The 14,599-nt window shown below is 37.3% G+C and overlaps 2 protein-coding genes and 1 long non-coding RNA gene across 3 annotated transcripts; all 3 read right to left on the bottom strand.

Annotated features, from left to right (window-relative positions):
- Positions 1-79: 79 nt before the first annotated feature.
- On the bottom strand, positions 80-1,018 carry LOC149052131 (adhesion G protein-coupled receptor D1-like). Its single transcript, XM_089187129.1, has 3 exons — positions 903-1,018; positions 593-634; positions 80-478 (listed from the first exon to the last, which is right to left on the bottom strand). The coding sequence occupies exons 1-3, from the start codon at positions 996-998 to the stop codon at positions 356-358; spliced, it is 261 nt and encodes an 86-aa protein (XP_089043255.1). The 5' UTR covers positions 999-1,018; the 3' UTR covers positions 80-355.
- A 156-nt stretch (positions 1,019-1,174) lies between these two features.
- Positions 1,175-2,946, bottom strand: LOC149052130 (uncharacterized). Its single transcript, XR_016181507.1, has 3 exons — positions 2,634-2,946; positions 2,375-2,525; positions 1,175-2,259 (listed from the first exon to the last, which is right to left on the bottom strand). It is a non-coding gene; the product is annotated as an uncharacterized LOC149052130 (long non-coding RNA).
- An 893-nt stretch (positions 2,947-3,839) lies between these two features.
- On the bottom strand, positions 3,840-14,457 carry LOC149052129 (uncharacterized). Its single transcript, XM_089180278.1, has 10 exons — positions 14,074-14,457; positions 12,161-12,196; positions 10,508-10,879; positions 7,632-8,027; positions 5,965-6,182; positions 5,808-5,867; positions 5,382-5,580; positions 4,512-4,619; positions 4,182-4,269; positions 3,840-3,939 (listed from the first exon to the last, which is right to left on the bottom strand). The coding sequence occupies exons 1-10, from the start codon at positions 14,144-14,146 to the stop codon at positions 3,840-3,842; spliced, it is 1,650 nt and encodes a 549-aa protein (XP_089036404.1). The 5' UTR covers positions 14,147-14,457.
- Between the last annotated feature and the right edge of the window lie 142 nt (positions 14,458-14,599).

Genomic DNA, 14,599 nt, shown 5'->3' with positions numbered 1-14,599 from the left:
TATGAATGTCGGCATGACTAGGCATTCTAGATTTCTGTGGTCTTATTCGAAGGACAGTCATAAAGATACTAAGCCATTAGAAATTTAAATCTATAGATTGGTTTATTTCTATGAATCTTGCCTGCAAATATATGATCGCCTAGAAAATAAACTTATAATCATAAAGAAGATAGGTTACAATTACAAGTAGTTGAGTGCTTAAACAATAATGAAGAGAATGACTTCTTTTGTCTGCAGATTGTAACTCAGACCGATCGCAACCGACTAATAGCTGATTATACTAAGTAATTGACTGTTATTTACGGCTGGCTGGATCCAGTTATTTAAGTTAAGGCGATTTCGATTTAAATTCAGCTCAAGACTGCAATTCAACTACCCATACATTTCCAACCTCACTTGGATTGACGTGTGGGCTCTTCCTTGTGGAATTGTGGAATGGAAAAACGATGTTCATCTTTCTTTCAAATCGCTCTCTGATCTGCAGATAGACGAGCAACAAGGAATATGGTTCTTAGCACTCGGATATTTTATCGAAACACTAAGACTTGATGAGATGCAGTTGGTGTAGAATCAGTCTAATGTTTTTTCTTACCTGAGTGTCTCGCATACCGTGTAAAGCGAAAATCAGGAGACCCTGCAGCATAAACATGATTTAAAGTTCATTACTTTTCACAACATTCAAATACACTAGTCAAATTTCTATTAAGGTTTCCAAGAAGGAGGGAAAATTGCATATCTCATAAATGGAGAAGAATCTGTTGCATAGCTAACAGCTTTTTTTTCTCAGAATTCTAATAAATATGAACTGACCAATGTAATGGTGTCTCTCACGTTTAGCCTGACCCTAAGTAAAATAATAATAGGGACTGAATGACTTTTGAGAGTTACCATCGAACACTGACCTGAGTAGAGTTGAGTATGGTGAAGATGTAAGCGAAAGCTTTATGTACAGGCGAAAGTAGACCAAATAGCCATGTGACACCCAGCAGGGGAATCATCACCACGCATGCTTTGATGCCAAGTCTAGGAGTTGAAAAAAAACATTTCTTTAGTTTCCTTTGACAATTAATTTTCATCGTTAGATATTGTGTTAAAGAATGGGGAAGTTAGGCGAATATGCCTCAAAAGCAATCTCTTCTACTAGTTTGTTTTAGTTTTACGTTGGGAATCTTACCGTATTTGCTGAAAATGGTTGTCTTCCGCTGTTGGCTGCACCAAATTGGTCATCTCCTTTATGACTCGTACGAGTAACAACATATTGAGCTGAAGAATACAATATAAATAAATTAGGTATTAGGAAATGGTAGTTGAATCGCCAAGGTAAGAGCGGGTCCTTTCTCGCAAAAAACGTCACCAGTCTGGTAACAAGGGTTGGGTACAGAGTCTTCTACAGGGAATAGAACTTCCAACCGGGGGACCTAGATTATGAGCTTAGATCCTTTACCAAGGAGCTAAAGAAATCGCGAACAAAAGTGTCCACACTAAATGAACTACGCTGAGTGAACCTCATGTTAAATAATATAAATTCAATATCTCCACCTCTTTCTGCTCCTTTCCCCTTTTGCAATATTGCTTTATGAGTTATTTTTGCGCTAGAATCATATCTTGATATATCAATGTGAAACTATGACAAGCATTAACAAGGAAGTGGGATAAGTTTTTTCTTTCCATACTATGTAGTAAAAGTTGGAGAGCATATTAAGCTATCTTATGTCTGTGAAGACATTGTCTCGACAGGTTTTCCTCGTTATTGAAGGCCATCACCAGGTTAAAATTGACCAGCATCCCCGAACACAACGGCTACGTCCAAAGTTTATTGTGAGTAAATAGTTAAATATTGTGTGGGGACGCATGGTAAATACTTAATTCCATATTTAAGAGAAAAGAAAAAAATCTTTGGCAGTAATTAGTGCAGGTATATTAGTCCCAATCACCAACACTAATCATAAACTCACAATTTCAATGAAAGCCACAAAGGTGACAAATATCCAGATTAGGTTGTTAGTCGAGGAAAGCCAGCAACTATACTCAAAGAAGTAAAAGACAAAAAAGAAACACAAATTTTCAGCAAATGAAATGATACCGATTCTAAACCATGTACAAACATACAAAAGAAGAATGCAATGAAATTAATTAAAAGGAGAAAAGCAAGAAGACACCGTTATTTTTTTCCTCACTATTTATCACTCGTATAGCTTTGTAACCCTTCTTTCCCAGCAGCGATGCCAAGTGACATGGCCACCATGATCATCGGAAGACCTACCCACAAAGAAAAGAAGGAAATCGAAACACTTCGCTGAATCACAACACCAGATTTGGCGATCCAAATGCATGGTTACAGTTACCAGTGCATGTTGTAAAATAATCAACTTACCCCATGAGGTGACGTGATACATGTACATCTTGGTGTTAATGTTGTAAACTTTCACAACGAAGAAGTAGGGTTAAATTCCCTCGATCAGCATCCAACAGAAAGCGGCCATCAAGAAATACTGCACCAGAGCTGCTACTGAAACACAGGCAGCCTGTGGAAAGAAAGAGTTTTCGTATATTTCTTAACTTGCTCCTTTCGACAAGATATCTACGGTGCAAAGAGTAAATTCATTCTATGGATAGAAGGAGAGGCCACTGACTTTGTGTTCTGTGGCGCTTATTCCGGCGAGGAAGATGATCTGTCCAACTCCAAGGGACATAGAAACACTCAGCCGAATTTGGGAGAGAAGTTGACGAACATCTCTAGTGAAATAAAAGTAAAAAAAAAAAAGGATGAATGAGACAAAAGCAACAACAACAACTCATTGAAGACAGCAAGAACAGCAAAACAAAAAATTTAATTAAAAGACACAGAAAAATATGGCCAAAAGATGATCTAAATCTTGACAGCAAAGGAAAGAAAAAAAGTCAGTAAATAACTCCAGAAAGGACAAAAAAGGAAATATTACGAAGAAAATCTCTAAACCCTAAACAATTTATAAACCGTGAAACCATGAGTTGTTCAAGCATTCGTGATGGGGCATGAAAAGAAGCTTGAATTTGTGAATTATCCGACATGCATGTTCTTGTTTACATGGAGACTTGCATTGAGATCTCTTTTCTCACCAGCCTTGTTGAGGGGAGTTAAAAATCTACCTAACTATTATTCAGGTACATTACTTACGTGAGGCAAGAATAAAGTATTAATGTTAAAAGTATCCCGACGATGGAAAGGCTCAGTCCCACGTAGGTGATAATTTTCAGAATTGTTTCGTCCTCCTCGGTGAGCTGTGTTAAAAAAAAAAAAATTGAAGGACAACATTTAGTTAGTTCATTTAGCCCATAAAACTATTGAGTGAGACAAAACTAACTTTATTACCTTTGTGCTACCAGCGTAGTCCATTAAGACGGCAAAATGCGTCAAATGATTGCAACTGCAAACTGTTTCTTCTGAGTTGCTTTTTGATGTAACTACATGGCATCCTTCCTCTGAAAAGCTGTCAGACATAAAAAAATGTAAAGTTAACAAAGGGCACAAAATTATTCGTTGTTTGGGGAAGAGGTGATGTTTGACAATTTTGCGCTAAGATTTTCTTGGTTGCGAGGACATTTCAATCAGACTTCCTCTCTCTAAAAAAAACAACATGTTGCTTTCTAGGAGAGTGTTAATCTGCGCGCAAGTTCATTCATTCTCCTCCATAATTGATTTAATTTTAGAAGGAATAAATACTATACAATAATATATTGTAGTATTTTTACCTTTTGCTGAGGCCACTCCAAAACATACAGCGCTTCTCTGCTGTCAAGACCTGAAAATGCGTTTTATCTTGTCAGAATAAATCAAAACAACACACAGCAACTAATTTTCACGTTACCTTTAGGTTTTTGAACTTTAGGATGACATTTTCTTCTAATTTTTCTGGCTTGGGGTCCATAGTTACGGCCATTATCCTGGAGTTGATATACCTATGAAGAAATTGTATTTGAAAATAGACCAGAACCAAGGAAACAATATTACATATTTTTTGTAGATTCAAGCCAATATTTCATGAAGTGGAATGGTCAGAGACAAGCAGGGAGTCTTCCAACCCTAGTTAGGGTTTTTGCAAAGTTTCTCAGTTCAGTTTAGTTAAACTTAGATCTTATGTGTTTCCGTGTTATGTGTTTTTGGGGGTAAACGACATGGAGTAAGACGAAAATAACGGCACCTTTGGTGGTCTGTTTCACTCCTTATGACTTGATCTTTCAGGAGTAGGTCATGCAGATTCTTGTACACACACGCAACCACCATTGATCCTTTAAAACCCCCAAGAATCAGCAAAAAAAGTTATCAAACAACAACATAAAAGACACAAAATTGAAAGTTTTATCAGGCTCTGAGGTATGTGAATTTTTAGCAGGCGAATGATTAAAGAAGATAGACTATGTAAACTAAGAAAGCGCCTTCATATGAGGCTTTGTTTCAATACAGAAATTTCTATTGGAGAAACCAAGGTAATACCAAAAGTTGTAAAGTTACCACAATAGTTGATACAAACCATTTTCCTCAAAATTTGAAGAAGGGATATCGATTCTCGCTCGCCATTGTTGTCCCTCAAAGTGGAAGCCACTTGCATTCTTGCGATAGGCTTTTTGAATGACCAAAACTGTCGGGAAAAAAAAAAGACAAATGAAAGCAGTTACGGTGAAATTTACAATAGCACATCTACACAAACGTCCGTTTTGCGGTATACACAAACATTTCATAATCTTATTAGATGGACCTGTATTGTTTGTACCTTATTTGTCCTTTAACGACTATTCGACGATTTCAACCATTTTACAAGGTTTTTTAGGTTAAAACTGATGAAAAAGTGAGTAATACTGTACGGACTAAAATAGTGAAAACTCAATTGGTTCCTCGAACCGTTTCGTCGGAGAACTATAGAGTTCATTAGGGAGTTTCTATGAGTACGATTAAGAATCTTACATTTATGTGCATCGCAGACGATAGGCCAATTTTGAGCTCAGTGTATTAAGTGATGCAACCCGAAAGTATTTGTAAAATTTGATAATTTTAGATAGTAAAGTGTTACTCATAAATTTATCATCTAAGAAAAGTTTCAATAAACAGAGCCAGAAGAAGGATTTCACAATTTGAAGGATTCCGATTCTTTCGTGTTGTTAACTGTTCAAGAATACGTTGAATTTCCTTCTACACCGCGAATAATCAAAGTATCAAGCAAATTAAAAGAACAGATGTATCTATGACATTCAACAGTAACGTTTCTTAAAAATTGGGCTTATAAATGAGTTCTTACATCATCTAGCTGTAGTAAATTAGACAATTCAGTGGGTCAGTCAGCAAGTCAGTAAGTAACAGAGGAATAGACTTCGAAACTAAACAGGATTGAAGGCCACAAACTCACCTATTTTTGGGAAAACGATCCTTTCCAAAGACCTCTTTCCACTCAAGTGTCGCTTGCCATAATTAAGAGCAAAATTTTCGACGGCCTCTGCCACCTCCAAGATGGACATTCTAAGTGTTTTAACCTCTACTGTGCCGGCCTTGTCTTTTGTGACGTTCTTGATTTTTATAGTGAAATCTTCAAACACAGCTACTGCCTCCTACAATTACATAAAATTTTTCCAGGTCATTAACCAGCCAGTCTCATATGTACAATTCATGTTAAGAATGTGGAAAAAGTTTAGCAGGAGGCCCCAAATGATTTCCACGACATTTATTGGCTAAAGTACTCTTTCATGCGCCTGAATTAGTTTTTAGGCCTCAACGTTTTCACCTCATGTGGCTTAAAGCCTTTAAATTATAAACTTTTAAGTTGTAAACTACATACCTGTACGGAATTCCTTCTGGTAATATTAATTCCGCCAAATTTTGAAACATACTCCTTTATCTGGAATGAAAATCAATGTCTGCCACATTTGTAAACAGAGAACATCCTGAAAAGCGACGTGCATAAAAAATGGTAAATGGCTATTTAGAAAACATACCAGCTGCCGAAGTGGCGATGGCGACAGCGATGGTGACTTGGACGGCAACGAGGACGACGACGGCGACGGCGACGGCGACGACGACGGTGACGGCAATAGTGACGGCGACTGCGACGGCGAGGGCAATGGTGACGGCGACGGCGATGGCGCTGGCGTTGTTGCAAGTACTATTCCGAGTGATGATGAAGGCGACGGAGGTTCCGTAGATATTGATGAATCTTTAAAGTAAATTGTTAATCAAGACCGCATCATACGGAAAAAAGGCTTAGTATTATACTGTAAAGACAAAAATATGGACAGAAAGCGGAGTAACAAAATGCCTGTTATCAACGATCAAAACTCTTAAATCCACTAGATTTTGTATTGGTTATGCACAACACTCTTAATGTTTCCTTTGCATTAAATTCGTCTTTCGCACACGTCTTGTATGATCGGTGCTCTGATAGGGCTATAGCATGTTTCTCGAAAATACTAGTGAATAAAATAATAATGCAATAATACATTCCTGAATTACTCGTTTAACATATAATACGAGTACACATTTTGCCCACTTTTTGTCATTTCAACTCGCCCTTACGCTTAGAAAATGCCACTCAAATCGCAAAATATCCGCATGTATTTATTGTTAAACCACTGAATATGACGTTATCATTTCTTACTTTATCTTAAACTGTCTCCAATGAATTTACTGACCCTTTTCAGGAGTCTGTTACTTTTTGAATTTTTTGGTTTAACCTTGATCGTCTCGCTGGAAAAAGACTTCTAGCATTATTATTTTGTTTTTGTAAAACAACGGTTTTTTTTTTAGCCGGAACACTCTCGCAATTTTTGCTATTCAAGGAAGGGGTCGCATCTGGGAAAAGTGCAACCCTAACTTTTGCAATTGAAAAAAAGCTTAATTCAAATCGTTGAAAATATCAAAAGCCCCGTAGTGCTTAGGTGGCGCAAGCAGATTAAAAAAAAAAGTAGAGTTAAAGAAAAGAAATCAGAGCAGTAACTGCCAATGCTTGTAAGTGAACCTTGGAAAACACGCGGGAGCTTTCTAGATCTTCGCGCTTAAGATATGGATGGTCGACGGTCAATAATAAGCGGGGGGGGGGGGGGTAGGAGAGTGAAGATTACGCCTGTCCGATGACATTGTTATTTTGAAAAACCCCGCTCGCCCACGACAGGAGTTCCTGATTGGTGTGGTTAAGCTCCACAAGCTTGAATCACAAGCCAAATGTGTCATTTGAACATGTTGCTCTTGCGGGAAAATGCGAAAGATGGCAAATTTTGTAAATGAGAAAGTTGTCAGTTTCGATTCCGCTTTCGAGGAGGCACTTAATTGTCTTCTGGAATGTAGTATGTCTCGCGCATTAAAATCGAAACAGAATGAAGTAATCAGTTCTACACTTGTTCTGGAAAGGATCTACTTGCCGTGGTGCCAACTGGCTTTGCGAAAGGCCTGATACTTCGGGTATTGGTTAGCAGGAAGAATCCCTCGAGCGTAGTTGTCGTTTGTCAGATTATGATCAAATGGATTAACGGATTAACGGTAGCTACGCTCACGGCTTTTCGTTTGGAGGACATAGAGTGCGAAAAATATCAACTGGTATTTGCGTCAGCAAAGAACGTTTTGGTGTGGCCTCTTTTCTACGTTGATAAAAATAACACAAATAACTTACCACTGGTAATCTCACAAATATAAGCGTTCTGTCGACGTGTACGATTAACACTACCAAACACGCCCTGTTCGCCATTAATGGACCGCTTGTACATGAAAGCCGCATGGTGTTCACCACTTAGCTCCCCTATTCCCCATTTGCAAAAAGTCAGCGGTCTTCCACTCACCCAGGTCCAATTCCCGGCCTTTTTTCTCAAACCAGTACTCCAGCTGTCGTTATAGCCTTTTTTAGTATTTCGCCTTTGAATCTCGTTATTGATGAAACTCCATTCTTCTTCGGTTTCGATGGAAATTAGGTCCCCTCCTTGGCTTTGGCAGATGATTCTGTTCCAGTTCCAGGACCTTCCATATACCGAAATTATGTACCAAGAGTTGTTAAAAGTTATATTTGGGCATTCTACAAAATGATAAAGATGACAACAAAAATAATAATTATCATAAAGATGATAAACAACCTGATAATTATGATGACATAACAAGATAATAATCACATTCACAATAAAGGAGAAAACTAAATGAGATAGGAAACTTTACTTCCTCTCTATTTGATTCCTATTCTTTTAAGATTATGTTTGATCAGTGTCAATTAATAGAATACATCTTTTTTTCACTACGGTGTCCGCAATCTCTGACCTTTTCTGAAGCAGTTAACTTCACTTCACATAAGATTATTTATGAGTTCATGTAATTTTGGAAGTTGTGTTTTTGAGTAATAAATTAATTCCTCGTTGAGCTGACACCTCCCTCCCCACCCCGCCCCCTATTCTTTCTCCCCCATCTGAACAGACAAAAAACGTGAAATTAAATGTGTGTAAGTTATCATAGATGTGCAACCGGAGATACGCAGTTAACCGTATACAATTGTTACGGGAAATTTTTTCGGAAAAAAGAGCAGAAATTTAAAGTGCACAGGACAATCTCAAAAGATTATCTGGGTAACGGTAATCAATATGGACTTAAAAAGTAAAGATAAATTAATTAGAGTTGGCTAGTTCTTGTTTTTGTTTTTCAGTAGTTTAGAATTTAAAGTCAGTCTTGCAGATAAAATAGGTTCATCAAACCCATGATGCCTCGTCCTTAAAGAAACATTTTCTTAGATTTCCCTGAAATCCTGAGGTCAAGTCGTAACGTGACCTGAAAGCTACCCACAATACCTTTCAGGTTATCGCTTCCACTTTTCAAACGCTTTTTTTCCGACAATCTTTCTCAAAAAAACTCTATTTATCATTTGTTTTTCTCAGAGGGCATGGTAACGAATCCTGTAATCTTATTGGTTATCAATGCGGTCCCTATTTTCCCATCTCTGCCCATCTACGGTGCCGCTTGAGCGAGCCGCTTTGTTGCCAATTTTCGTAAATTCATTTCGTTTTGCCGGCTGGACAGTATTTTTAAGCAAATCATTTGAAAGCAAATTAAGCCTATTAATAAATTATTAATCTTCTCTTTCTCTCTCTCAAATCGCTTTGTTTTCCTGCAAAAAAAAAGAAATGGTTTTGAAATGAATTTTGGTACCAAATATGTCATTAAATGGGTTGACGTACGGCCTGAAAGCCGTTTGTAATTAAACTAAACCGTCACTAGAAGTAACGCGGAAAGTTAAAAAGTGAAGTATTTGTTTACAATTGAATTTATTAATGGAAATTCATTCATTATATGTCTGAACTCTCTTAAGCAATTTGTTCCTTTAAGAACAGTGAACAAAGTCTTCTGTACTTCAAATATGCTTTCGGTAAATCTTTGCAACTCTGCTCAAGTTGGACACTGGCACCGTAAATTTCACAACAGAAAACAAAGGAATTCAACAATAAAAAGCTGCATTAAAATTCCCCTTTTGAAGAAAGAGCAGAGTTACACATACGATTGCGCCAAACAAAAGAGTAAATATCTCAAATTCAAAACAAATATTTAAATTTACTTACAATAACTCTCCACTTAAGTTTATGTGCCAAACCAGCACCGTTGTTGTTGTTATAAAGCGTGCATGCGCTTTTTTTCTTTCGCGATCTCTAATTGACAGGTGTCAGATTGTGACAGATACAAGTAAAAATATTTCAAAGTTTGTATGGAAGCCTTTAAAATCATCTCTTTTACTTCACAACTGAAAATAATTAGGTGAAGCCTCTCTTAAATCAACATTAACTCAGTCTGTTTCAACTACCATTTACTTGCTCAAAAATTGTTCAGTTTATGGACGATCTTACCGGAATCATAGCGCTGAATCATCAGGTTCTTTTTGAAAACATCTCGTTGAGTTTTATGAAAAATAAACTGTTATTCACCAGCCTAGGTCGGTCCGTATTGGGAAAAACTGTGCACTCTGTCCTAAGTACCGGTGCTCAAGACCTTGGGCACAGTCTTACCCAGTGAATAACATATTTATCACTGTCTCGTTCAAGAAATAAACAAACGCACACCCCCCACCACCCACCCACACGCTAAAAATAAAAATACTTCGATTTTTATGTTGAAAACAACATGCATACACTCACTGACCTCAGTGAACACGCCTTGTAACTTGTGGCAAGGTAAAATTCCGTTGGCTAAATTATTCCAATCGCAGCGCGCTCGACAAAAGTTGTTAAAAGCACAATTTCGATCGCTGTCTTGTCAGCGGCAGGCGAAGTAAAAAGGTTAAATTCTAGAGTGATCACTTTTTTTTGGAAACATGTGTCCTGAAAATTTTCATGGGCATTATTTCCAACCACTAACACGCGCTTAAAAGTTCATTCATCGCTCACACGTACAAGTTAGGTAAGCTAAGCATATTCTGTGAACGATATTTTTATCTCTAAGAAGCAAGAGCAAATTTCATTACACAAGTGCAAGACTGCAGTGTATCAGCACATAATATACTTTATGATTAGAATGTGATCTTACCTCCAGGCATCTCGCAAATATAGGCATTTTCATCATACTCAGAGATACCATTAAAGAGGCCTCCACTCTTGGATATTTCCGCCCACGTTTCGGTACAATCTGGCTCAGAATCTCGCCATTTCGAAATATTCAGTCGTTTTCCACTCAGCCAAGTCCAAACTCCGTCCATCTTCTTTAAACCAATGTGCCACGCACTAGTGTTCGAAGTAACACGCTTTTGAATCTCATGATTGATAAACTGCCATTCTTCTTCAGTTTCGATGGAGACTAAATAACCTTTCTGAGAGGTGCAGACACACTCGTGTTTGTCCCAAACTCTTCCGCTTTTCGAAAATATGTAAGAGGAGTTTTTGAAACAGATTGCTTGGCACCCTACAAGCAGAAAACAAAGGTATGCTAATGAATAAATGTGTACTAATGATGACACTATATGATAATGCTGATGATGGAGACGAGAAAGTATTATAACATAGTGCGCGTGCTTGCCCTATAGAAGTCCTATTGAGCCCCTATGAACAAAATCTTCATTTACGCGGCACGCCCGTGCGTAAAGAAGATGACGTGAGCATTTTTTTTGCAGTGCAGTTTTCCCTCTCTTTGAAATATAGATGAAACCAATTAAGAACTGCCCAATTTTTCTATCGGCATTGACCTTTTAGATCCTGATCCAACAAGCAGCAAAATAAAGCCGAAAAAAAACTCGCAAGTTGCACGTTTCGCAATTTTGTCGGAAGTCCAGCTGCAGCAAATTTTGGCCGAAAGACATTCACTGGGAACAAAAAATCACCAATTGGTCATTAACAACATTTAAAGGTAAAAGTTCCGTTTTCATTGTTGTTTTTTGCACTTTGCACGGCAGCGTAACGTTATTTCGAACAATCAAAACCCTTGATAACTTCGGGTCTTTGACTTTTAAAACATTTTTTCGTGACATTTGAGTTCATTTGGCTTTGATTTTCTCCATTTTCCCCGTAAACTTTGAGCTTCTCATTCACAGTTATCGGTTAACTGGATCAAATGTTTCCGCTCAAACCAAGGTATAAAATGTGGCGTGTTTTTAACCAGCCAACAGGGACGTTTGTTTACTTTATTTGTACGTTGTGAGAAATTTGCACTCTATTACAATAAAATGCTTCTTCGCGCATATCCTTGTTGTCGCTCTGTTATGAAAGAATTTGCTCATGCTTTTAGCTGTGTATATATCGAGTTATGGATGCACGCGAGAAGTTTGGAGAGCACTTAAGAAGCTAGAGTTGCTCTCGGCTGCGCCTCGAGCTACTCTTACGCATTTTTCGTGCTCTGCAAACTTCCCAAGTGCATCCATAACTCGATATACGCACGCTAAACATGAAAAAATTCCTAAATTTTTTATACAATTAATTTCAATAACAAACGATAGGCATTAAAACCCTATACCTCACTAAGGCAAAATTAGAATTAGGCTAGGTTTTAAAACTTGGAAAGTGGGGAGATCGGGGTAGTAGCACTGTTACTCGTTGACTCTTTCCAACTTACGTTTTAAATCAGAATACGACGTAATTGTAATAGCAAGTCTATATCTAATTATTAGCATGATCAGTCTGATAGTATCTTTTTTCCCCGTTCATAAATTCAGGGGCGTAACTGTTAAAATTGGAATTAGCACTGCCCAACCTGTTCTTGGCAAATCCATCAACACATGAAGGATGACTGTAAAGAGAAATGAGCAAATAAACTGATTGTTATCTCAACAATAACATTTGAAATAATGGAAAAGTTTATTAGATTTCGAGCCAGACGGTGCTGATGCATTATATTTGTTTGCTACATGCCCTTTAACATGGACCCATGATTTTTATTTTCTTCCTTAGGGAGCAGACGGAGAAATTTAAATAAAATGCCGCATCTGTGCAATTTACCAACCGGCTGAACAAAACTTGCTACATGAGGGAAGCACTTTTAAGGATACGATAGACCCTCAAGAACGTCTTTCGGACAGAATCTTTAAACGGGCCATTCGGAGTGCAACTAAACTGTAAAACAATAAAAAAAAATGTTTCGCTCTAACTTGCAACAATTCGAAAGGGACGATATTTCGTTAAGCAAATTAATTAGTTATCGATCGCTCAAATAAAACTCCTGCACAATTTGAATCTTGTGGGATTGGCCTCCAAAATCTAGTGAGGATTTTTGCATATTCATGGGTGTTACCAAACTATGGATCAGCAGACCGTGGAACCTACGTAACCCATTTTTTTAAATGAATTTTTTTTTTTTTGTAAAAGCAATGAGATAAGTATAATGTTTGCTTTCGGGTACAAAGAAAAATAATTTAAAAGAGAAATATGTTTTAATTGTCCACGGCGTCCAACTTGACGAGCAGTCAGCAGTTTTAATAACTCAACAATAATTTGAAAGCTCTAACGGTTTGGGTACCGCGATATTTGAATAGCGCGTTATCCGAAGGCTCTCAGTAAAGCTTAAGGCTGGAATTCTTTGTACATGACCCTGGTATGAGGAACATGAGCCGCAAAGTTTCATCGTCCGTGATGCTCGTATAATTTCGGGGTGATCCATTAAACATTATGAATAAGAGGACTTTATTAAAAGCCAAAGACAGAATTCTTTTAATAAAGCTTAAATAAATAAAAAAAAAAAAATCTCCACGTGGCTGTAAGGAGTTCCATTGTCGAATGTTAAAATATGAAAATTGTTTAATTTTAAGAGTTGCTTTAATTATCTTCTGTGAGAGCGCGTCACTTTAACCCCTCAGCTCATTCAGAAAATCAGCTATCTACGAGAAAGGAAAAATTAAACCAATTCAACCATTTTTTTTCAAACCCCGGATCGAATGTTAAAATCCAATACCATTTTTGGTGGACCCTGATAATTAAGTTCAATCTTTCGTCTAAGCACGTCGAACGTTCAGCACCTATCTGAAGAGGAGACGTATTCCCCTATTAACACCTTGTCTTAGTGACATAAAACGATAGCAACTAAGCTAGTGTGTTCCTGTTATCCTAAATATGGCTGCCAAAGCTGTTGTGCACATAACCATGACGCAAATAATAGGACCACCGCATGAATGTCTCGCCTGTGCTATTTAATTTTTGATTACTTTGCACTATACGGAATCTAAAAGGTTTCAAAACCCAATTTAAAAGAGATCCTTCTCTAGTTAAGAATTAAGAGTTTAATGCGGACATCTTCGGAGTATGTTTTGTTTTGTTTTGTTTTAATTAACAGTGCACAAATAACTGTGGTACTTACTTGGCGCACAACTTATTAAAAAAAATTTGCACACTTTGCCGGATCTAGTTGTGCTCATTACACAGTTCAATCATTTGGCATTATACGGAGGGCGATTAATATCGAGAAACTAATAATAATGATAATACAAAGATCCCAAAGTTTTGCTTTATTGATAAACAAATAGTTTAGAAAGGAGATTTGTAGAGTTTGGTATGTTTCGTTATTACAGTTTCTTAAGTTTAAATTGGAAATAAATATTTCACAAATTGGAAAGTCAGTTTCGAAGGTTTCGTAGCTACAGCAGAACAAACAGGAATAACTAGCGTCGTACTTACCCAGCACACAACATATTAAAAGGGTTTTGAAAATTTTGCGGGATTCAGCTCCATCTATCATCCACTTCATCATGCCCAAGATATGCAAAGGTTGCTCCCAGGAGCTATCGTTGCACTTAAATTTGATTCACCCCGCTTGAGAGTTTTGAGTTTGCGGCATCCTCATAAAACGCTTTGGTACCAGTTTGAGTTTAATGCAAATCATGATCTGTGATCGCATATTCATGGCGTCAGTCTCGATTTTTATTTTTCTGTCAAAGACGGACCAATAGACAAAAGCAACTTGCACCAGATGCGGAGCATTGTTTTTTTTAATACAATCGGAAAACCTCACGGCATTAAATCACTTTTTGTAGTTGAAGTTTTGTAAGGAAGCAGCTCAAAAATAATTGATGTTTAGAATGATTATTTCTTTTTGAGCTCTGCTAAATGAAAGTTGTCTCGAACAAACTTCTTTTTATCGACTGGCAGCTAAAGCTATTACGCCATTTGTTCGTAAGCATAAAATAATGGAAATGATTATTAT

The sequence above is a fragment of the Pocillopora damicornis genome, chromosome 1, assembly GCF_964200805.1.
Source record: "Pocillopora damicornis chromosome 1, jaPocDami1.2, whole genome shotgun sequence".
Taxonomy (NCBI): domain Eukaryota; kingdom Metazoa; phylum Cnidaria; class Anthozoa; order Scleractinia; family Pocilloporidae; genus Pocillopora; species Pocillopora damicornis.
Note: the sequence above shows the minus strand (reverse complement) of the source record. Positions and strands in the feature narration are given on the sequence as shown.

Bases quoted from the DNA above. Each gene is read 5' to 3' on its own strand.
- LOC149052131 (XM_089187129.1), bottom strand. From the start codon at position 998: ATGATTCCCCTGCTGGGTGTCACATGGCTATTTGGTCTACTTTCGCCT. The intron at 635-902 runs GTCAGTGTTCGA...TTTATGCTGCAG, and splicing joins CCATACTCAACTCTACTCAG to GGTCTCCTGATTTTCGCTTT. The intron at 479-592 runs GTAAGAAAAAAC...GTCTATCTGCAG, and splicing joins ACGGTATGCGAGACACTCAG to ATCAGAGAGCGATTTGAAAG.
- LOC149052129 (XM_089180278.1), bottom strand. From the start codon at position 14,146: ATGATGAAGTGGATGATAGATGGAGCTGAATCCCGCAAAATTTTCAAA. The intron at 12,197-14,073 runs GTAAGTACGACG...TTCTCTTTACAG, and splicing joins TTTAATATGTTGTGTGCTGG to TCATCCTTCATGTGTTGATG. The intron at 10,880-12,160 runs GTTGGGCAGTGC...TTCTGCTTGTAG, and splicing joins GATGGATTTGCCAAGAACAG to GGTGCCAAGCAATCTGTTTC.